The sequence below is a fragment of the Carassius gibelio genome, chromosome A1 (genome assembly GCF_023724105.1).
Source record: "Carassius gibelio isolate Cgi1373 ecotype wild population from Czech Republic chromosome A1, carGib1.2-hapl.c, whole genome shotgun sequence".
In the NCBI taxonomy this organism is placed as follows: Eukaryota; Metazoa; Chordata; class Actinopteri; order Cypriniformes; family Cyprinidae; genus Carassius; species Carassius gibelio.
This window is the reverse complement of record NC_068371.1, coordinates 15428164-15452411: the sequence shown is the minus strand read 5'-3', so window position 1 is coordinate 15452411 and position 24248 is coordinate 15428164. Positions and strand designations below refer to the sequence as shown.

Sequence of the window (24248 nt, the reverse complement as noted above, 5' to 3'; positions counted from 1 at the left end):
ACTGGCAGCTTCATTCATTTTGTGTGAAATAGAGAGGCCGACAGACTTTTCATCCTGTGATAAAGAGTGACTGCTCAATAAACAGATGACAGAGCATCAGGTAAACTGTGGACTGGAGGAACTCAGAATGCCTCATCATTTGTGCTGCCGTGTTAGTGAGTGACAAGAGCTAAGAGTGCTTCGGTGTCATCGCTCAACACGAAGAGGGCTACAGTTTAGCTTCCTGTTGAAGAACAATTACTCTTGTCATGAAAGACATTCGTCAGGTAAGAATAAACGCTTCAGTCTCTCATATAAGGCCATTTCTGTCATATTTAAGGTTTATGTTTAGGGAGGAACTTCAATGTTTTTGCTGAAACTCATTGCTGAATTGTTTCATTGCTGAAACTCATGCCAGATTAAAATATACACTACTGTTCAAAAACGTCCTTCTGTTCATCAAGGCTGCATTCTATTTTATTTTATTTTTTGATAAAAAATAACAGTAAAATTTGGAAATATTCTTCCAATTTTAAATATCTGCTTTCTATTATTGCAAAATGTAATGTATTTCTGTTATCAACGTTGAATTTTCAGCATCAGTTTTCAGTGTCACACTATCCTTCAAAAATATGAAGCAACACAACTGTTTTCAACATTTATAATAATAAGAAATGTTATGTACGGTATATATAAAAATAAAATCCAAACTTTTGACCAGTATTGTACATAAAAGCAGTGCTTTGAAATGTGTCTTTTCCCATTGAAAAGTTCAAAATAATGCAACTTATGCATCACTTTATTAAATATGCACACATTCGCATATAAGCATATATAATACGTGATAGACATGAGAAAAAAATTTCCTGTTATGTGATCAACAACTCAGTGGCTGGTAATTGACATTATTTTGTTTATTTAACAAAATATTTAATAAAACACTCTTGTAAATGAAGATGTTTGCCCTTTTAAGATGAAAAGGCCCATAAAATGTAAAAAAAAAAAAAACGTGTGTATTCTCTTGGGCTCGATGAAGTCCTCTCTGAAGAGAACTGCAGCTCTTCATGGCATATTAAGCAGCTCTACAGTAAATGAGACGGTACTCTGGTATATTAGTGTGCTCTCTAAATCACATGGCACTACAGAAGATTAACTTCAGTTAAATTAGCAGTGGCCAGATGGGAAGGAAATATTATTAAGGAAAATTTCAGTAATACATCGATGCTTAGCAAATAACAACAGGTTTATATCAAACACAAACCAGTTTCTCAGGTCAACATGTCACCTCGTCTTAAACCAAACACACTCTGATATTATAGTGATAGTCACGATCACAAAAGCAGACGATGAGGCTTCATCTACATCCAAAAACATCCCTAAAGTCAAGATGAAAAGCTTGCAAACAATATGTAATAACCCAGGTAACATATTATTATTTTGTCTTGTGGAGTGTATAAACATACGTTATGTGAAAAAGGTTATTCAAGACAGTAAATAAAAAGTACATGCAATTTTTATTCTGTGAAAATTATTAATATTTTAGATATTCCTCAAGGGGTGTGTAAACATGAGCACAACTGTATATGAAAATTCATATTTTTCAATTAAAAACAACTTACAGATTAAATATGGCCTACACTTTTTTTATTGGCCATTTTGAGTTTCAAGAATAAGGTCCAAGGTTGAGAATCCGCTAGAAGTTACTTAAATGTAAAATGTCTTTCTCTATTTAACAGCATTACAATAGTGTATGATGACTTCCCTTATTAATCTAAAGTAGATTGCATGTTTTCTTGCGTGGCTGGATGTTGGATCCATGAAAATGTATAATGTTGTTTGCATTCGCCGAAACTGATTTGCTGAAGTCAAAAAACAGACAGTGAAGGAAACCGACATCAGCACAACCACTGTTGCATCAGTCAGTGGTTAGATCAGCTTAGCAGTCAATAAACGGGACAAGGGAGGTCACTATGGGACATACCAATAACCCAGTGTACGGGACTACAACATTCTAATACTAACTCTACTAGCTTTCAATCAAGATATTATGTCATTGGGCCCTATCTTGCACCCAGCACAATTGACTTTGTACACCGACGCATGTGTCATTCCTATTTTGCACCCGCGCAAAGTGCGCTTTTCCCTCCACAGAAGCACGTCGCTAAACTAGTGAATGAACTTGCGCTCCCTGGGCGGTTCAGCGCAAAAAAGGAGGCGTGTTCCGGCGCAAACAATCCCTGGTGCTATTTTGCTGTTCCATTAAACAATTGCGCCACTGACCAGAAAAAAACTAGTCTAAAGTCAGTGGCGTGTTGCGCGTTGTTCATTATGCTATTTTAAGGGCGCATGCTTGACCATAATGTATAGCGTGTACAACGCGCATACACTTTGCTCATGTTATCTACACAGATGCAACAGTTATTTTTGCAAATCATAAACTGTTACACTAAAAAAAAATATTAACACATGAGATGACGGAAATCATTGTGGTGTGCCACGAAGATGTGAAAAAATAGGCATAAATCTAGCTTACAAATTATTCAGGCTAAGTGTAGTAATTAAGGATCAGACCTGTTTGCCCAATAGTGGCAAGACATATAGGCTATGTAAGGACATCTGACAAATATGTTTGTCCGTCAAGAACCAGGAAAAAAATCGATGAAACAATTGTGGCTATTTCCTCCCACGCCTGTTTAACCGACGCTATTTTGGGTGGGTTTCTCCCATCCCCATACAACACAACTTCTTTGTCTTTCACTGCTCTTACAAGAACATCAGTCTCCTCGGCTGTGAACCACTCCTGGCGTGCGCCTGGTAAATACGCCATAATAATAGCAATCCATAATGGAACTTGCGCACCTGCTTTTAAAGGGAATGTTGGATGACGCTCTGATTGGTTTATTTCACGTTACACCCTAACCACACCTATGAATAATGAAGCTACTTCAGACCAACCCATTTTAGATTTGCGCCGGGCGCAAGAGCCATTTATCCCGCCGGGAAAATAGCAACAGCGCCGAGACCCGCCCACAAAGTTACTTGCGCTTCGCGCTTTGACACTTGCGTTTCAGATCGTTAAAATAGGGCCCATTATGTTTCATTGCCAGGTAATTTCTTCAGACAAAACTGTAAATATCTTTCAAAAGACCAGGGCCCGTATTCATAAAGATTCTAAGAATCCTCTCAGAAAACTCTTAATTTAGCTTAAAAACTTTTATGTAGGAGTCTTAGCTTAAAAAGCGATTCGGGACAGATCTGAGAGCAACTCTGAGTAAGGAAAAGACAAAAACTTTAATCTTAGTGAAGAGGCGGGGTTGACCCCGTTGCTATGTATGACACAATCTTTTGAAGACTGTGATTGGTTGGTTGTCCAAGAAGGAAAAAAATAGTGATTTTAAGTATAGGCTCTATTCTAATTCTCACTTTGAATTTACATGCATAATTTATCCTATTTGACCGTTCTCACAAACACACACACACACACACACACACACACACACACACACACACACACACACACACACACACACACACACACACACACACACATTATATGTGTGTATATAAATCCTTTTTTTATTTACCATGCTTGTAATTTCTTATAAGGTATTTGATTGAGTTAGAATAATACAAATTTTTCCACTCTTTCTAATTACAGTGATTGCTGTCCTATTGAAGTGGCGGTTTGAATGTTGGTTTTAATGTATCAAACATGGAATCAAAACCAAGAAGGGCGAGAAAGCCAAACTGGACAGAAGAACACTGTTTACTGTTAGCCCAGTTAGTGGATGAACACAAGGCCATTTTCTCCTCTGCTAAAGAAACTCTTAAGCCTCTTAAAAGTCCTCGTCTGTGCTCCTAACAAGTTTGACCTTAAGACCTCTTTTAAGGGTTAAGATGCTTTCTGAATTACTTTTTTCTTTACTAGGATTTTTTCTTTAATTTTAAGAGTAAACGCCCACATTTCTAAGAATTTTCTTAGAATTTTGTCACTAGGAGCTACTTTTTGCATTAAGATTCTTTATGAATACAGGCCCAGGTTTAAAAATTGAAAATGTGTATTTCAATCTCATGTTGGATGTTTAAAGGGAAGATTAGTATTATAGGTAAACACATACCTGCCTGTGCTAATATAAACTCTTGATATCGAGCACCAATGTTGTTTCTGGCTGTGCAATTGTAGCGTCCAAAATCCCTGTCCGACATTGGTGTGACCTGTGGATAAAAACAGACCCAAAGGTCAGAAGAATGAGAAAAAATGAGTGCAAGAATATTGCAAGGGACTTTTTAGCAGTACAACCATTTGACCATTAGTAGCAGTTCATGTGTAAGTTAATAAAATTTTCAGTGGGTTCAACAAGAGGAACATAACTGTGAACCAGCACCTTTTGTTTTGTATGCTGTTGTTTATTCATTAGTTTAACCAAAATGATTTCCCTGGTCAATCTGCTTCACCAGAAAAACCACGCAAAATAAAAAATAAATGAATGAATAAATAAATCAACAAAACTGTAACTGAAATCAAAAACAAACATACGTAATGTGCAATGTCAATAAACTACTGAAAGTGCATTATTGTAAAGCTGCTGAACCTCTAGGAGCGATCGGCCCTCTGTGGTGTGAATGCGGATGTTGCTGGTCCCTTGACTAGAGATGGTAAACCGGTCTCGTCTCCACAGCATGGTCGCTGGAGGGTTGGACTTCACGTCGCAGCTGATGTTCACTGGGTTGCCCTCCCATGAGTAGAAGATGGTTTGATTGGTCTGGAACTTCGGCGCATCTAATAAAAGAGAAACAAAATGAACAAATTTAAACTGGAAAATCTGATCTTTGGACCATGTTAGATGGTTGAAGGTCATCTATACCAGTCAAAAGTCCAGCTGATCGACCATAAACACTGTAAAACACTTAAATAAAACCAATTAAAACAAAGATTACTGGAGTACATTTTACAAGAAAATAATTTCTGAGTGAAGTTTCCTGTGACTTATTATTATTATTATTTTTTTTTCAGTGTAGACCAGCTAGCAATTAGAAGCTTGTTATGCAAGTAAAAATAAAGGCCCTTTCAAATCTCTTCCATCAGGGCTTCAACTCGAGCATACTTACCAAAGTTATTAAAACACAAATTACTCAAACTTTACCTAAAATTAAAACTACAACAAAAACATACAGAAATAAACTTCTAAATAAATATACAAAAAATTATTAAAACTATAAAAATACTGCTGTATTGCTTGTTGCATTGCTCAATTAAGTTGCTTTGGATAAAAGTGTTTGCTAAATGATTAAATGTAAATGCAAACGTAAAATGAAACTAAAATTATACTAAAATAACAGCGGCCTTCATTACATGAGACTATTGCTTGCATTTCCTTCCATGTATGTTAATACAACTGAAACTAAAACTTACATAAAACATATAAAAACTATATAGACATAAAACATTTAAAATAAAGTAATAACAATGGCAAAAACACACAACTAAATTACTTTATTGGTGTTATTGAAACTTACCTAAAATTGAAATAAAAAAAAAATGTATAAAAAATAAAAACAAATTCAACATATTAATGAAAACTTTAAGATATAAAATAACACCAGCCTGAACATGCAGCGCTGTAGCTTGAATTTCTTTCCATGTGTGTTTTAATGCATTGGGGAGTGATTATTTGAATCAATCTCACTCCATTATGTGTCAGATCACAGATTTCACAGAGCTAAAACTTCAGAGAGCTTCAGTTTTAAACAAAGATAGCATCTGCATTCATGTGGTATTATTCTACTCTACTATTATTAGTCTGTTTTTTCAGACTAGAAGGCTTTCATTACAGAGATTGATGCTGGGCTGTCTGTCACATCTGAGGAGCAGCACAGAGACGAGTGATTATACTAAATAAATAAGTTCATTAGCGCCTGGGGACGCTCGGCTGCTTCCTGCCATGCTCATTCTCAACATTCTTTTTCACACGCTGACGTGAACCTCCACACTAAGCATATGACATGAAGATGGTCCCTCTGCGCACTGATGTCAAGGTCAGCAGCATGCATTCATGGACACAAGGACCTTTATTAGCATCTCATCTGCTGCATTGACATAAATGTCCAATGTGGAAATTTCTTAATGAATGAAATGCAGACAAAAGAAAATTCAAGGCAATAAAAACAACATAAAAAAAAAAAAATGACCTCAACAACGTGTTGGTATTTCAGAAGACAGATCTGGAAATGAATAAGAATATGAGAAAATAATTATTTGGGAAGAATTCCTTCCATAATTGGCCCCGCTGAGCAGGACCGTCGCCAGTGGGAAAAAAAGCTGGTGACAATTAAAGGGCCCCCTGGCAATTTCACTGACTGCCCGAGGCCAGCATGAAAGATGCACAGGACAGTTGGGGGCCACTGCTTGAAAGGACAAATACATACAAAATTATGTCAAAATACCAAGAATCTTCAAAACAACTGTAAGTGAACGTAAACAGTTAAATCAGATGTGTATCATTATATTGGAACCATGCATTGAATGTTAAAGGGATGGCACCTAATTTACTAGCTGCTGTTGGTGTCCTTAATGTTAATCAAAAAAAAAAAAAAAAAGAGAGAGAGAGAGAAAATCACTCACTGCCCTTGACTGAGTTACTTAGTAGTTACAACAATCATTATTCTGGATTTAATACCGACTATGCAAGGTGTTTTTTTTTATTTATTTTTTTTTTTGATTATTCAGTTTCTGTACCTGAACTCATACAAAACTGAAAAAACTTTGCCTTTGTTCTATTTAGTTATTTTTGCTATTTACACAATTTCAAAATGGTCCTAAAGGTACTGCCTGCATCAGAGCCCCGCAAACCTCAGCTATGGCCCTATTGGTGAGGGTTTTTTTTTTCCTTTTTTTTTTTTTGAGGCTAATAAAGAAAAAATGTGGTTTAAAATAATGACCATGGTCAGCAGAGAACAAGACACAATGGAAAAGGCCAAGACAAACTGTGAAAAGATACTGCGGTATATTATTAGTTGCAACTTTGGTGCAAATGTGTGCATGTGACTTTTTTTGGACATCTTACACTCGATATCCAGGAACATGCTCTTCTGATGACCTCCGATCCTGCTGAGAGCTTCACAGTCGAATCGGCCCCAGTCTGACAGTCGAACCCCGCTGATAGTCAGCATGGATTTTCCGTGGCGTCCTCGCACTTCCACACGGCCATCCTGACTCTAAACCAACACAAGCACAACAATCCACATTAGCCACCTCACTGTAAAAAATGGAACAAACTATTTACTTAAAAAAAAGAAAAAAAAATAAGAAAAAAAATGGTAACAGTATTTATGAGTAGTTTTTCAGTTTTTATTTTTTTATGGAATCTACCTGAATAAATCATGTGAAATCTCTTAGATTAAGTAATCTATGACAGTGAATTTAATATGATAAGTGAAATGTGCTCATTTATTTTAAGTTGATTCTCAAAATTCTGTGATTTTGAGTGAGGTCTGTTGGTACTTGGCTTTGAGTAATTGTGTACAGTTAAAAACTATATACAGCCAAACAGCTCAAATAGGAAAGTCTTGAGAAATACTGTTAATACTGCACTAGCACTAGAAACTATACTGCTCACTGAAGTAGTAGAATCCATAACCATAAGCTCTACTCTTCTGCACAATGGTAACGATTGCACTGAAAAAAAAAAAAAAAACTTCAATGTAACAGAAACTGTCTGTGGCGCAGCACTTTCTGACTGTAATGTGGTCATGCTATTTGTGCTCGTGGTGAGATAGGGAACTTTGAACATAAGGGGATTTGATGGAGCCCGTCCCCCAACGCCCACTTTAATGATCAGTGTTCTACGCCTTCCCTGAAAAATCGATATGTGTCCACCTTGCTTTGGCTTGATGCCTCGGAGTCTAGAGTGTAGAGCTAGCTTAACCGCCTGACAGTCCTGCAGCGGCTGTGTGTTTTATTTGATAGGGGTCATTTTTGTAGGCTAGCGGATGACCCGAAGGCTTTCCTTCCTTCACACTAATGCATGAGATGAATGTTTACACGGACAGTAAGAACTGACACACCTGCGACTGGAGAACATAACACAGACACATGAACACACGATCACTAAAGAAATTTGAGTGAAGTTTGCCTGTGTGTTGTGGGTAGTTACAAGAGCATTGATATGCAGTTGCTAGGGTGTTATGAGTAGACTTCATTGCGCTGCTATGCGTGTGTGTGTGTGTTAGATGTTTTCTAAGGAAAATCTATATCACTGAGGCATTCTAAGTGGTTGCTAGGGGTGCTGATATGTGGTTGCTAGGTTATGAGTGTTTTTATAGTGTGTTGCTACGCAGTTGCTAGGGTGTTCTACTGTCTGCAAGGTGATATCTATATGGTTACTAAGGTGTTCTGAATAATTGCTAAGGTGCTGAAAGTTGGTTGCTGGGGTTGTTCTAAATGTCTTAATAAAAGGGGATATCTATATGGTCACTGGGGTGTTATGAGTGGATTTTGATACACTATTCTGCGGTTGCTAGGATGTTTTACAGTACGTGTTTGCTATCCACACTACTACTAGTGATGACTAAACTAGTAAACAGCACAGCGCATATTTTTTATTAAAACACAAGCACATGAATATACACTATAGAATCCATAACAAACATCTCTGCAGAAAAAAACAACAATGTATCCACCTTTCCGACTGAAAAGATCTAATAAACTAATAAAAGCAGTTCCCGGAATCATATTTCTCATTCTGTGGTGTTATGACCTCCAAATACAAATTATATTGGAGAAGTGGCCTGTAAGCAGATACCAGAAACAGAGCAGTGATGAATAGAAACCGCAGACACACACTGTCTCTATCACTCTCTCTCTCTCTCTGTGTGTGTGTGTGTGTGACACCATCTCGCCTTGGGTAGATGCTTCCTGACTGTTTGATATGCTACTGAGATCTCTGTGAGACAACAGAGCCACAGCACACTGAGAGAGAAAAGAGGTGCAAACTGACAGAAGAGCTTCAGAATAGACAGAAAGATGGACAGACCGACAGATTGATTGACAGATGGATATTCTGGAGGCATTTAATTCTGCACATTAGATTTATCAAGACAACTCGATTACGTTCTAATGCCCATCAGACTCCTGCTGTACAGTGCGTGTCCATCATCAAGTGCAATTACATGATGAGGTTCTATGGGAGGGAAATGAGTGGAAACAGGAGGTGTGGCCAATACAGACGACTAAACACGAGTGATTATATACACAATGCTGAACGAGACTTTGAGGAGCTGTCATGTTTCCTGTGATGATGAAATCATTAGAAATGATGCTTGTGTTAATGACTATGAAACAGGAAGAGCTATACGATCAATAATGCACTTAGGCTTGGAAGTGAGTAAATAATGACAAAAGTTCTCGTTTTTAGCTGAACTGCCCTTTTAAAGGCATAATTCGGCCCAAAATGAAAATTTGCTGTTAATTTTCTCACCCTCAGGCCATCCAAGAAGTATATAACTTTTTTCTTCAGAACAGTAGAGAAGATTTTTAGCAGAAATCGTGGTCCTTGGTGATTCATAAAATGCAAGTCAATGGCTACCGCCACTTTGAGTGTCAAAACATCAACACAAATTGAATCTCCTGGTGATATATATAGCGAATTAAACATTTGAACTAAAGATTATTTACAACATTATTACCTGTAATCTATAGGCAGACTATGGAGTCTGATTATTTTCTGCAAACAGATTCTTATGAACAGTTTGTTTCAAAGACACGGGTTCAAATAACTGATTCACCAGTTCGTTTACATAATCACATAATGATGTTGTGCATATGCAGTTATATTATTAATGTACCCAAAACTGTCTAAAGTATTTAAAGTGAATAAACTATTCTTCATCAGCTCATCTTTTTACATAAACCATGAGAAACCACAAAAACGTTTATTTCAGGAGGTCATCAGAATTCAATAAATGAGTTCATTCATCATATGATCATATACGTCCGCATATTGGCTCTTTTTGTGTGAGAGTGACTGCCGGATGTCCGATGTAGTTTTGATTGAGTAACTTGTAAATCTGTGCTGTTCAAGCCAAGAATTGTTCTAGAGAGTTCAGTCCCATTTGGTGAATTGGTTTATCTTGTTCACTGAAAAGAATCGGTTCCAAAAAATAATGTTCAGTTTCTTTCACAGACTGATCATTTCACTTCAGTATATTTTCAGGAGCCACGGTTATTCATTTTGTGTTGCTTTTTTGACTTGCAAAGTGATGGTAGCCATTGACTTGCATTTTATGAATCACCAGATCATTGGTTCAGCTAAAAATCTTCTTTACTTTTCTGTTAAAGAATAAACGTTTCCCCTCTTTGATGGCCTGAGGGGAAGAAAGTTAACAGCAAATTTAATTTTTTGGGGGGTGAACTTCCAGGGATCTAGAGTGCGACCTAATTTCTTGTAAAAATGCTGTGTTAAATGCTATGCAGTTGAAAACTTGGGTGCACCTAACTTTTGTGCTGATGCACCTAAGAAAACAAGTTAGGCACACCAGTGCAACCAGTTAGTCTAGAGCCCTGACTACCCCTTTAAGAGAACAGATTTAAAAATCTAAACTCTGTCACTATTTACTCACTCTCATGTTGTTCAAAAGCTGAGTGAATGATGACAGTGATCTTCAAACTGTGGGTTATTTGTATCAGAGCGGTGTGTTATTCACCTTATCTCCGTCTGTGAACGTCTGTCCATCACTGGCTCTCCTCCATGAGATCTCAGGCAGAGGTTCTCCCTCAGCTGTACAGGCTATCATAGCAGCGCTTCCCTCCACTGCTGTCACGTTCCTCAGCTGAGTGATGTGCGGCTGGACTGAACAGACAGACAGACAGCAAAACCCTATTAAAAGTGTGTGTGTTTGTGTGTGTGTGTGTGTGTGTGTGTGTGTGTGTGTGTATGTCCCGCAAATAAGCTGCTCTTTGTGTCTTAGTTTCCCCTAAACATCAGTGGAGTCAAGGGTAAACAAGCCCACAGTGAGTTTGATGCAGAACAGCCGATCCTGCTCTCTTTAAGAGAAACACAGAGCACCGCTGAATAAATCCATGCTGGAATGAATGAAACCTAACAGAAACAGCTCTTCACAGTGTGGGCCTTTGAACAGCGTCTACAGAGATCAAGGAGTTATTTGTAGCAGGAGACGCAGCAGAAACGCCCAGAAGCTGCAGCGTGTGTGTGTGTGTGTGTGTGTGCCAAAAGAGGTTGCCAAAGCACTGCACAGAACACAGAAGGTCTTCTGATATATACAGTGCTTAACAAATTAATTAGAGCACCTGTCATAATAAAGAGATGTTTAAGAAATTATGTTTCAAAAATATATTTTAGGAATCTGTCAATAACCCGTTTAAAACTAGAAAGTGTATTGCCATTTATTATATAGGCAAATAACAAACTGAAACAACTAAATAGTCTTTATTTACACATAATAACCAAAAATCTAAAACTATATTTTATTTTTATTTTGTATGGCCTCCATTGGCCTTGATAACAGCTTGCATTCTTGCTGGCATTGTTTTTATGTACTTTTCCAGAGTCTCCTTTGTTATTCACTTCCAAATAGTTTCTAGTTGTTCCCAAAGACTTGCTTTTGAAGAAATATTGTGTCATCTATCTTTGAATAAATTAAATACTAATCCTTTTTTTTTTTTTTTTTTTTAGCATTAGAAACACTACAGGATGGGGGTCTAATAAATCCGATATGCACACACACACCATTTTTTTTCGGGATCTATATTAGTCAGTGTTACCTTAGTATTACATTATTCAATATTATAATTTTATTCAAATAATTAATCAGCTTTCATTTGTACATTTTCAGTTTTCATTTAAAATTTTAGTTACATTTTTCAGAAATTATTTTTAGTAACTGCATTTTTTTTTACATTACTACTTAGCTTTATTTCTTTATTTTTGTAATAGTTTATCATTTATGTTTTTCTTTATTTCCAGTTAGTAATTTTAGTGCTTCAACTTAAACTGATTTAAGTTAAGTCAACATATATGTATTTATTGTTTTATACACAATACTTTGTATTACCAAAATATTTGTAAAAGTTTGTAACCCTGGTATCAGTGTTTATTTATGGCCCATAAATAGTTGTCAAACCCTGAATACTCATTCCTTTTATATTTATTATATGTCATGATCAATTCTATTGTATTTCCATTATTTCATTGCTATTGTATTTTCAGTTCAACTACTTGTATTAATATTGTATAGTGTAGCAGAATGAATGAACATGAAACTCCTGACAGTGAACTGATGCTCATATGTCATGCTCTTCTTCTCAACATGCTCGCAGAGATAGCATTCAGATGACAGATGACATGCTGTAAACACAAGGACTGAAGTGACAGCGAGGTCAAGCAGACTCACACTCACACAAAACACCAGCTTCATCAACACTTGACAACTAAGCACCACATGAACTCTGGTGAGGGAAACTCACTGTCATTGCTGTCACAGTAAATGTGCAATCCAAAAGAGTGCTAAAAAGTTTTGGTATTAAACAATTTCAGATTTAAATAAAATATTTTTGACTTGATTTAACTATCAAGACCAAATCATTCAAATATTTATGTCATATATACACAATAAATGGAAAACCATAAAAAATAAATAAAAAAAGAAAAAGAAAAAGATCATGAAATATGACAAATTAAATACATACATATTAAAACGTAATTATGGGCAATGAAGAAGACATATAACTAAAACTAAAAATACAGATATTACTTAAAAAAAGAATTTTTTTTTTTTTGCCTTGCACACTAAATTAAATACATTTAAGTAGGAGCATAAAAAAATAAAAAAATAAAATAACTGAACTAAAATTAAAACAGAATAAAAAATAAATGAAACATAAATAGTAATATTTAAACCAAACAAAAACTAATAAAAACACAAACACACAAGAATTAAATCATAGTAAAAAAGAAAGCAAATTAATAATAAAAAACTATAATAGTATTTAAATAATTCTAAAACACTGACCTAAAACACTGATTTATTTATATTGAATATTATTTAACCAAATATAGGATTACTATTAACATTCAATAAAAATATATGAAGTAATTATATATTTAACAATATTAATAATAATAAGAATTACTTTACTAATTATTATTATTATTATTATTGTTAATTATTATTATTATTATTATTATTATTATTATTATTATTATTATTGTTTTTATTAATTATTAATAATATTATTTAATATTAAATATAATTATTAATTACATAATACAATTTCAATATAATATATATCAGTATTTATTAACTGACTGTATCGCTGAATTTGACAGACAGACTTTTTTTTTTTAAATCTATAAAATATTCGATATTTTAATCTATATTTTTATTACCTACGATAAATATTTATTCCACACATGGGCTGCATTTTAATCAGGTTTCGAGTGATGCAGTTGTATCTAGCAGTGCCTGACATCTTCATCCTGCTTGGCTGTTTGTGTTTTGTTATCTGGTTTGTGTTTTCTCCTGTCTCATAAATGTCAAGCACTATAAACATCACAAGTTACAGCCGTGTTCCCGCTCATCGTTTTACAAAACAAAACTCCCATCCAATGAAAGCGTCATATGTGTCTGGAGGATTGTGATGGTAGTGAATACATCTCCATACATTTCCATGCAGAAGACAGGAGGTCCAATCAGAATAATCAGCAGCTTCATGAAAACAGAAACTGAATGCAGGTCCTATAAAGAACTTGCTGGAGTTTTTCATGATAAATGAACAGATTCTCATTGCTCTGAAATTAATTTTGAGATAGGCACTGCCGCCACGACCAAAGACGCATTGCTTCATTTTCTTCAAGAGAATCTGAGTGAAAACTAAATGGACATAAAAAGAAGAAGAATCGTCTGTACCACTGTCATGAGGAAAGGATTCCTCTGAAATGCTACAACTAAGACACCTTATAAAAATCAAACAAATGTATAAAAATCCAAATATTTCCTCACCAAACACTTTAAGGAAGAGCTGACCCTTGGAGCTCCCAGCCTTGTTGCTCGCGCGGCAAGAGTACAGCCCTCCGTCCCCCTTCCGGATGTTTTTAATGGTTAGCGTGCTTTTGCCCCCATCCTGCGTGTTTAACACATACTGCTCTGATCGCTCGATCACATGACCCCTCCTGGGGACACAAACCATCATTGCAGTATAAATACTTATGATAATTATAAATATTACATAATATAAATATAAACCTAATATAATAAATATTGTGACCATGTGAACACATTCACAAACCGTGTTTTTTAAATATAGAAATCTTTTGCAACATTATAATTCTTATAAATTCAATGCATCATTGCTGAATAAAATAATTAATTAAGTTCTTAGTTAAACTAAGAGTTTTTGAGTTTAGGTTACAAAAAGTGCAGAGACAAAAGAGCAGCAATAGAAATGAAGATCCATATTGCTAGTATTTCAATCACAATAACAAGGCCACAATTAAGGACAGTGAACACAGGTCTCTGTTCAGAGACAATTAGCCGCTGGGCTATAAAGAAAAACAAAGGAACACACAGGACCCAATTAGACTTTAACAAGCTAAACGGAGCAGTTGTTAAGCGGAGGAACTCATGCAAACACAAGATCTCACCAGTACATTCTGAGCAAAAGGTTACAAAATAACAATTCAGTCATTGTTCAGTAAAAATGAATGCGAACATCTGTTCAACATCTCCCTTTGAATGAAAAACAGATGAAATATCATGAATCAACATGAGGGCGAATAAATTAAGACATTATCCTGATTTCTGACTCAACTTTTGTTTAAAGGAAATACAGAAAAGATACAAGCAATAATTAAGTAATGGCTGGAAATAATGAGTACAAGTAACTAAAGCTGGCACTTCAGTAAAGTGACATGAACCTAACAAATCTAGCTGAGTGAGCATATAAAGTAAAGTAGAGTACTGATATTTATTAATCTGGTCAATAATATAAATTGCAATATTAAATAATTTAATGGTCACAACATATAGATATACATATATGTGTGTGTGTGTGTGTGTGTGTGTGATAAATATCTAACAATAAATATATAAAAATATAAAAATGCATAGTTTTTTACGATATCATTGTTTATTGCTCTGAATTGCTGACTTAGAATGTTACTTATTAATGTTTATTTATTGAATTAATCATATTAATCATATTAAGTAATTTTATGGTAACAACTTACAGTCAAATATAAACTTTATCTTATTCTAGGATTTATTTATTTATTTATTTATTTCATAACCAACTGCTGATGCTTATTTTTGATATACTGCAGTGTAAAATAATTAGGGAAATTAATTATATTTAATAATAATGATAAATATCTAATAATAAATATGTCAATGTCAATAATCAATGTTAAAGGGGTATGAAAATCAGTTTACTAAATAATAAACTTTACTGATTGCTTCACTTCCACTTTAAATATTTGTGTTGTTCATTATTTATTTTTATTTAAACTATTTATAATTTCTGTGCAATTATTTGCCTGTCAGTTGAGTCACGATCTTCTGCAGTGTTGACATGTTGTTATTACTGCATAAAATCTATTAAAATAGATTTCAAGCACAAGTTTATTTAAAAATGCATTTATTTATTTATTTTTTGCATTTTGTGCTTTTCAGATGAATAAATACTATTTCTCCCTATAAATTTCATCATTGATGATTTCTTTAAAAAAGTCAAAAAATCTTGTCTCTCGTCTCATGTCATAGGATAAGTGTCTGGTCACACTCCTAGTAATTATGCTGCACTTTGCACTTAATATACAGTAATCTGTAATATTCAGACTGACAGTTTAAACATTATAACATCTCTCCCACTGAAGACCTCTAGACCTTCACGTTCTCCCTGATTCAATTCCACCCAAGAGAGACACACGTCTTTATTACGGCTGCTGATTTAAACACATTCATTGGGCCCAGACCTGTACATCATCTTGCACTGATGCAGTTGCTGACGAATATGATGAAGGACGCTCCTTAAATTAAAGATATAAGTGCAAAAATTACCCTCTTTTATTTACATGATATAGTTTAGCAAAGAACACACAAGCATATGTGCTGTTTTTCCCCAGTATCATGATTGCAAATGTGATATTGATTTTATACAACAGTTCAATAAACAATACGTTTTTTTTGTTTGTTTCTTTTTATTTCTTTTTATTTAGTTTATATATATATATATATATATATATATATATATATATATATATATATATATATATATATATATATATATATATATATTTGTTTTTTAGAAGGACCTGTATGTGTGTGTATATATATATATATATATATATATATATATATATATATATATATATATATATATATATATATATACAGGCCCTTCTAAAAAAAATAGCATATTGTGATAAAGTTAATTATTTTCCATAATGTAATGATAAAAATTAAAACTTTCATATATTTTAGATTCATTGCACACCAAATGAAATATTTCAGGTATTTTTATTGTTTTAATACTGATGATTTTGGCATACAGCTTCATACAGCTTTGGCATAATTCCTATCTCAAAAAATTTGCATATTTCATCCGACCAATAAAAGAAAAGTGTTTTTAATACAAAAAAAAGTCAACCTTCAAATATTTACAGAGTGTTGGGTCTTGCGTCTCTTAACTTTCTCTTCACAATATCCCACAGATTCTCTATGGGGTTCAGGTCAGGAGAGTTGGCAGGCCAATTGAGCACAGTAATACCACGGTCAGTAAACCATTTACCAGTGGTTTTGGCACTGTGAGCAGGTGCCAGGTCGTGCTGAAAAACTAAATCTTCATCTCCATAATGCTTTTCAGAAGATGGAAGCATGAAGTGCTCCAAAATCTCCTGATAACTAGCTGCATTGACCCTGCACTTGATAAAACACAGTGGACCAACACCATCAGCTGACATGGCACCCCAGACCATCACTGACTGTGGGTACTTGACTGGACTTCAGGGATTTTGGCATTTCCTTCTCCCCAGTCTACCTCCAGACTCTGGCACGTTGATTTCCGAATGACATGCAAAATTTACTTTCATTCGAAAAAAGTACTTGCCACTGAGCAACAGTCCAGTGCTGCTTCTCCGTAGCCCATTTCCTGCACACGCCTGTGCACGGTGGCTCTGGATGTTTCTACTCCAGACTCAGTCCACTGCTTCGCAGGTCCCCCAATGTCTGGAATCCGTCCTTCTCTACAATCTTCCTCGGGGGCCGGACACCTCTTCTCGTTGTGCAGCGTTTTTTGCCACACTTTTTCCTTCCCACAGACTTCACACTGAGGTGCCTTGATACAGCACTCTGGGAACAGCCTATTCGTTCAGAAATTTATTTCTGTGTCTTACCCTCTCGCTTGAGGGTGTCGATGATTGCCTTCTGGACAGCAGTCAGGTCGGCAGTCTTACCCATGATTGCGGTTTTGAGTAATGAACCAGGCTGGGAGTTTTTAAAAGCCTCAGGAATCTTTTGTAGGTGTTTAGAGTTAATTAGTTGATTCAGATGATTAGGTTAATAGCTCGTTTAGAGAACCTTTTCATGATATGCTAATTTTTTGAGATAGGAATTTTGGGTTTTCATGAGCTGTATGCCAAAATCATCAGTATTAAAACAACAAAAGATCTGAAATATTTCAGTTGGTGTGCAATGAATCTAAAATATATGAAAGTTTAATTTGTATCATTACATTATGGAAAATAATGAACTTTATCACAAAATGCTAATTCACAAAATGCTAATTTTTTGAGAAGGACCTCTCTCTCTCTCTCTCTCTCTTTCTCTCTCTATATATATATATATATTTGCTGCACACAGGTTAGCTAGCAAACATTTTACAGAGGCACATTCAATTTCTCCTTCACACAATAGAAAGATTTTAGAGTTTGAACATTTCTGGCCCTCATCTCAGTTATCATTGAGGGCTTTGAACATCTGATCAAAGCACACATCAGCTCTTCACATCCTGACGCCACAGACCTGCTGCCATTTGCATACAGATAGAATAGATGAATCGAGTACACTCTGCCCTATATACTAGCAGTGATGTCCAGCACCCTACATGCTGCACTAACACATCCCTGGATCTTTAGGGTTTGTAGCTTTAAGGACAAAGTAGCAACATTCAGAACATCTCTCGACAAACGTTACTGTTACCCACCAGTACCAGGTCACCTGAGGGTCAGGGGAGCCGGACGTGATGCAGGTGAATGTCACTGACTCCTGATAGTCGGCGGTGGCATTGAAGGACTGCTGGGGCACTGACAGAACTGGAGGAACTGAAACAACACCAGACAGACAGTTAATCATGCATGCATAACATGTTTTTCCATGTCTCTTTCAATACAAGTAAAGTCACATGCTTGCATATATTATGTTTGGATTACACTCACTATTATCTAACACCTTAACTCCAACTCTATTACTATGGATCTCTTAACCAGTTGTTCTGCTTAGATTGTGTCATCACAGGTCTTTTGTCTCTCTTCCAAGGCATATGTGATTATAAACTGACATGTCTGAATACATGTGATGAAATACAATGAAATATCATGAGAAAGGTTCTAGTGAAATGAATCTTTTCCTTTTAATTTTGTTTATTTTTATTTCATAATAATTATACATTTATTTATTTAAATATTAAAGGGTTAGTTCGGCCAAAAATGAAACTTATGTCATTAATAACTCACGCTTATGCTGTTCCAAACATGTAAGACCTCCTTTTATCTACGGAACACAGTTTAAGATATTTTAGATTTAGTCCGAGAGCTCTCAGTCCCTCCATTGAAACTGTGTGTACGGTCTACTGTCCATGTCCAGAAAGGTAAGAAAAACATCATCAAAGTAGTCCATGTGACATCAGAGGGTCCGTTGGATTTTTTTGAAGCATTGAAAATACATTTTGGTCCAAAAATGGCAAAAACGACGACTTTATTCAGCATTGTCTTCTCTTCCGTGTCTGTGTGAGAAAGAGTTCAAATCAAAGCAGTCTGGATATCCTGTTCAGGAACGAATCATTCAGTTCACCAAATCGAACTGAATATTTTTAAACGGTTCGCATCTCTAATACGCATTAATCCACAAATGACTTAAGCTGTTAACTTTTTTAATGTGGCTGACACTCCCTCTAAGTTCAAACAAACCAATATCCCGGAGTAATTCATGTACTCAAACAGAATCAATATACCGTATACCGTACACACAGCTTCAATCGTGGGACTGAGAGCTGTCGGACTACATCTAAAATATCTTAAACTGTATTTCGAAGATAAAAGGAGGCCTTACATGTTTGGAACAGCATAAGGGTGAGTTATTAATGACATAATTTTCATTTTTGGGCGAAGAGAAAGAAATAAACAAAGAAACACATTAAGTATGCACTGCAAGACCACAAGCTTGTATCGCGTTGCTTACATAGAGCATGTTTTCGGCCTTCAATTTCTTTATTGATCTTTAGGTTCACACTGAATTATCACTCAGTGAACTGTTGCAGTTGTTATTTTAAGCTCCAGTTCTTAGGTAAATTTTCTGTTATTATTATTATTTTCTTCACTTTGTCTCTGGTCTATAATGAAACTCGTAACTCTTACGTTATTGCAGCAAACCATGTCTCTCTTCAGTCTGATGCCCCTTAAATTTCCCAAAGTAACGTCCTTGTTTAAATTTTTATTGTTATTTCAGTCTGATGGGCTGAATCCAACTGATACAGTGCTTTAAGAGAATAAAACAGACAATGTCAGACAAAACAATGTCTCTGGCAGCCCACCTCGAGCAGAATCATTGTTCGCCTCTGTTCCCTGCTTGCTCCCTGTTAGAAAACGCAGAGTTCAAAGAGGTTGAAATGTCTCAGTTTTTTTTTATTTTTTTTTGGGGGGGGGGGGGGTATTGGGGTGGTGCATATCTGTGAAGGACAATGCAGATGAGATGCCCTCTATCTCAGTGACATTTCCTTTTAAAGGATCCAGCAGACGCGGACAGAAGATGCCGATTAGACCCCAGTCTGCCCTCAAACCAATCCTCTGATGATGAAAGTCAGGGTTAAGGGCACACAAAGAGCACGCTAATGCATGTCTGCATGCTAATCATCAGTATACATGCTTCCATTTATGACAAGCAAACAAAGACCAGGCACTTCTCAGCCAATTGCTCAGTTATGTGAACAGTTCACTTGTTTATACTGAATATAATAATAATGATAATAATAATAATAATAATAATAATAATAATAATAATAATAATAATACAGTACATTTAATTTGAAAGCGCTTTTCTGAGTACTCAAAGACACTTTACATAGAAAAAATAAATAAAAAGCAACAGTAAAAACATCAAATACAAATAAAATAAATGAACAAATATATATATATATATATATATATATATATATATATATATATATATATATATATATATATATATATATATATATATATATATAAAACCACACTGGACTAAGCTAAACATTTTTTTTTTTTTTTTTTTTTTTTTTGTCAGTGATTTGAATGTTAAAAGGTCAATGCAGTCACATAATTGTTTGGGGAGAGAGTTCCCAGAGGGAGGAGGCAGCAACAGAGAAGGCTCTGTCACCCCAGGTTCGGTGCTTGGTTCTAGGATGTAGAGTCAGTAGGTTGGCATCAGATGAGCTGAGGCAACAAGATGGGTTGTGGAGGTAGAGCAGGACACTGAGATAGGAAGGGGCCTGGTTATGGAAGGCTTTGTGTGTGAGGAGAAGGATTTTGAATTGAATTCGTTGTGGGACCGGGAGCCAGTGGAGGTTCCTAAAGACAGGGGTGATGTGGTCACAGGTGCGGGTGTGGGTTAGCAGACGAGCATCAGAGTTCTGGATGTATTGGAGTTTATTTAAGGTTTTAGATGTTACACCGTACAGGATACTATTGCAGTAGCTGATTCTGGTGGTGTTGAAGGCATGGATGAGGGTTTCTTCAGCAGAAAAAGTGAGTGATGGACAGAGTCTGGCGATGTTTTTGAGGTGAAAGAAGGCAGTTTTGGTGATTTGTTTGTTGAGGTTATTGTCAAAGATAACTCAGAGGTTGCGACTGGGAAGGAATGGAGAAAGGGTGAAGGTGTCGACAGTGATGGAGAAACTGTCAATGGTTTTAATGATGGGCTTGGGACAGGTTGAAATGCAAGCAACTACCGTCGGGTCATCTGGTTGGAATGAGAAGTAGAGTTGAGTGTCATCAGGGTAGCAGTGATAAGAAAAGCCATGCTTCTGAATGAAAGATCCTAATCAAGAGAAAAGTGGTTCAAGTACTGAGCCTTGAGGAACCCCAGTAGCAAGTTGTTGTGTCTTAGAAACTTCACCCCTCCATGACACCCTGAAGGATCTGTCTGAGAGGTAGGACTTCAACCACAGGAGTGCGGTTCCGGAGATGCATATCTTTCTGAGGGTGGACAGCAGAATCTGGTGATCAGTGATGTCAAAAGCAGCAGACAGGTCCAGCAAGATGAGTACTGAGGATCTAGAAGCTGCTCTTGCCAGTCACAGGGCTTCAGTAACCGAGAGCAGAGCAGTCTCAGTTGAGCGGCCACTTTTGAAGCCAGATTGGTTGCTGTCCAGGAGGTTGTTCTGTACAAGGAACATAGAGAGCTGGTTGAACACAGCTTCACTCAAGTGTCTTTGCAGCGAATGGAAGAAGGGATACCGGTCTGCGGTTTTCTAGAAGTGTTGGATTTAGAGATGGTTTCTTCAGCAGTGGGCTTATTCGAACCTGCTTAAATGCTGAGGGAAATGTTCCAGAGTGAAGAGAGGAGTTGATAATGTGAGTAAGTGAAGATATGACTGAAGAAGAAATCACTTGAAGGAGGTAAGTGGGGATCGGATCAAGTGGACAAGTAGTACGATGACTGGACAGGATAAGTTCGTCCGTCTCTGAGAATGAAGAGAAGCAGGAGAGAGAGTGTGCATTAGTCTTTGTGAAGTTATCCTCAGTCTGCGGTGTGGAGAATTGGTCACTGATGGTTCTTGTCTTATTTGTGAAGAAAACTGCAAAGTCGTCCGCTGTAAGAGTTGATAGCGGAGGAGGAGGAGGAAGTGGATTAAGAAGATAAGGGAAAGTTCTGAAGAGTGTCCAAGCGTCACAACAGCTGTAAATTCTGTTGTGGTAGTATGATGTTTTAGCCGTAAAGACATTTGTAGAGAAGGAAGAGAGGAGAGACTGATACACACTGAGGTCGGTAGAGTCACAGCAGTTGTTAATTTTGTTGTGGTAGTATGATGAATCCAGATTTTTTCCTAGAATTATTCCCAGCCTTGGCTGACCTGCAGTGGATTATAACAGTGTGTTGGAATACAATCCACAATATGAACATTTTAGCGTACTGACATTTGTCAGGTGTCTAATTCAAATTTTGACTGATTAGCACTAACTAAATGAACACATCTATGATCTTTTAATGGGAAATGAATAAACTGTTTATTTTAATTGTGTTTTGGAAACTTATGTGTTGGTGTTGAACTGTTAAACCAGCTTAACTTGCAGGTCAACCAGCTTTATCAGACATGCATGGCAGGATTTAGTGGTTAAGATGTCTATGGTAACATCCGTATTAATCAACATAAACCAGCCTGAAGAGACCAGTACAAACTAATAGTGCTGTTCATACTAAAAAGGGTGTTTCACAAATTTTCATGTAGTTTACTTACTAAGCTTCTTCACCCTCAATTTTCTGCTGAATAGATTTGTGACTTAATGTTTCAACAAGCATACAGTTCAAGCTTCTGTGACTCAAAAGCAAGCGGTAGACCTATCTTCACCAATGTTTCAAGAAACACTGTCTGTCTTTTCAACACATTCATTTACCTTGTTCCGAAAAATGAGCCATCATCAGGATGTAATACCACAGAGCTCTGCCTGAGTGGATACAATAGTATTTGCACAACTCATACTTCTTTAAACTGATGTAATAACATCCTAAGATGAAAAAAGTGCATTGCATTCAATTTAGCATCACTGCTTATAGCTCTCAGGAAGATCCAATAAGCTCGCTCAATGAGGCACGTCCTATTATCCCCGAAGACATGGCAAGCACCATCTGCCTCGGAAACAGAACAACCTGCTGCTTAAATCACTTATCGAGTGCGGACTAGAAAGCGATGACGCTTGGGCCTCATATACAAGACTGGAGATTGAATCCAGATTTTTTTCCAAGAATTATTCCCAGCCTTGGCTGAGCTGCAGTGGATTATAACAGTGTGTTGGAATACAATCCACTGCTGTAATGAAATGCCTCATTCTGCTTTGACCTTCCTTCTTGAATTAACACAGTCTTGTTGCATATACACACCATCTGTTTGAGGCTAGTTTGGATCATTACACTTCTAGTAAGGAAGGCCACAGATTATTGAGGCTGTATGAGAGAAATAGAATTGGTAACTGAATTATTCAAACGATATCTTTGTTGAAAACATAGGTAATTATTGTAAAAAAAAAAAAAATAGGTCTTAAGCCTCCTAAAACTTTTTGCAGTATTGCATCAGTTTATCGTTTCCAAACATTTCTTCATTCCTTCTGCCATTAATTGTAGTACTCCAATGAGATTTTTATATACACAAAAAGTCTTACAACAGCCAGTGCTCCAACCAGGAATCTGATCCCACCATCATTGAGTCCATTTGGAATTACATGAAGAAACAGAAAAAAATTAGACAGACAGAAGAACTGTGGCAACGTCTAAAAGGCACTTGAAGAAACCTTGTTGTGTTGCGAGAGTGCAGGAAGTATGATTAATGAAAACATGGAATGGATTTTAATTTATTTGGACTCTGAATGAGCCAAGTGGAATGGATTTGAGAAAGCACCAGCATAGAAGTCAAGGCAGTAGCTAAAACATGGAATGGAGTTTAATAAATTAGGGGATTCCTCAAGTAGAATGGATTTGACTGACAGTGCTCTAAAAAGTGAGCAAAAATATGCGCTGAATTAGAGATGGTAAGTGAGTGGTGAGTGGGTCCAATACCATTATTCTTAAAAAATGGGTGGGGACTTGTCCCACCAACATATAACGGTTCTGGGGCCCATGTGGGTTATCATGATACTAACATGATAGAATCACTTACCAACCTCCTCTGTATAAAATTCTATATATATATAAACTCCTGCCGTGGGCTTATAAAGTGGATAAACGCTGCAACTTCCACCCAAGGATATGATGAGAAAACTCACCTACATCAGTTAGTAATACATGACCACACA

The 24248-nt window shown here is 36.2% G+C and overlaps 1 protein-coding gene across 3 annotated transcripts in view; it reads right to left on the bottom strand.

Moving 5' to 3' along the window:
• LOC128014099 (neural cell adhesion molecule 2-like) overlaps positions 1–24248 on the bottom strand; it is a 376809-nt gene that overhangs the window by 36422 nt on the left and 316139 nt on the right. For all 3 annotated transcript variants that reach the window (XM_052597383.1, XM_052597544.1, XM_052597465.1), the window contains exons 6-11: positions 18194–18311; positions 13996–14165; positions 10681–10826; positions 7044–7194; positions 4572–4759; positions 4098–4194 (exon numbers count right to left, since the gene is read on the bottom strand). In XM_052597383.1, the coding sequence (XP_052453343.1) occupies positions 4098–4194; positions 4572–4759; positions 7044–7194; positions 10681–10826; positions 13996–14165; positions 18194–18311 (870 nt within the window). The remainder of the gene's footprint in view (positions 1–4097; positions 4195–4571; positions 4760–7043; positions 7195–10680; positions 10827–13995; positions 14166–18193; positions 18312–24248) is intronic.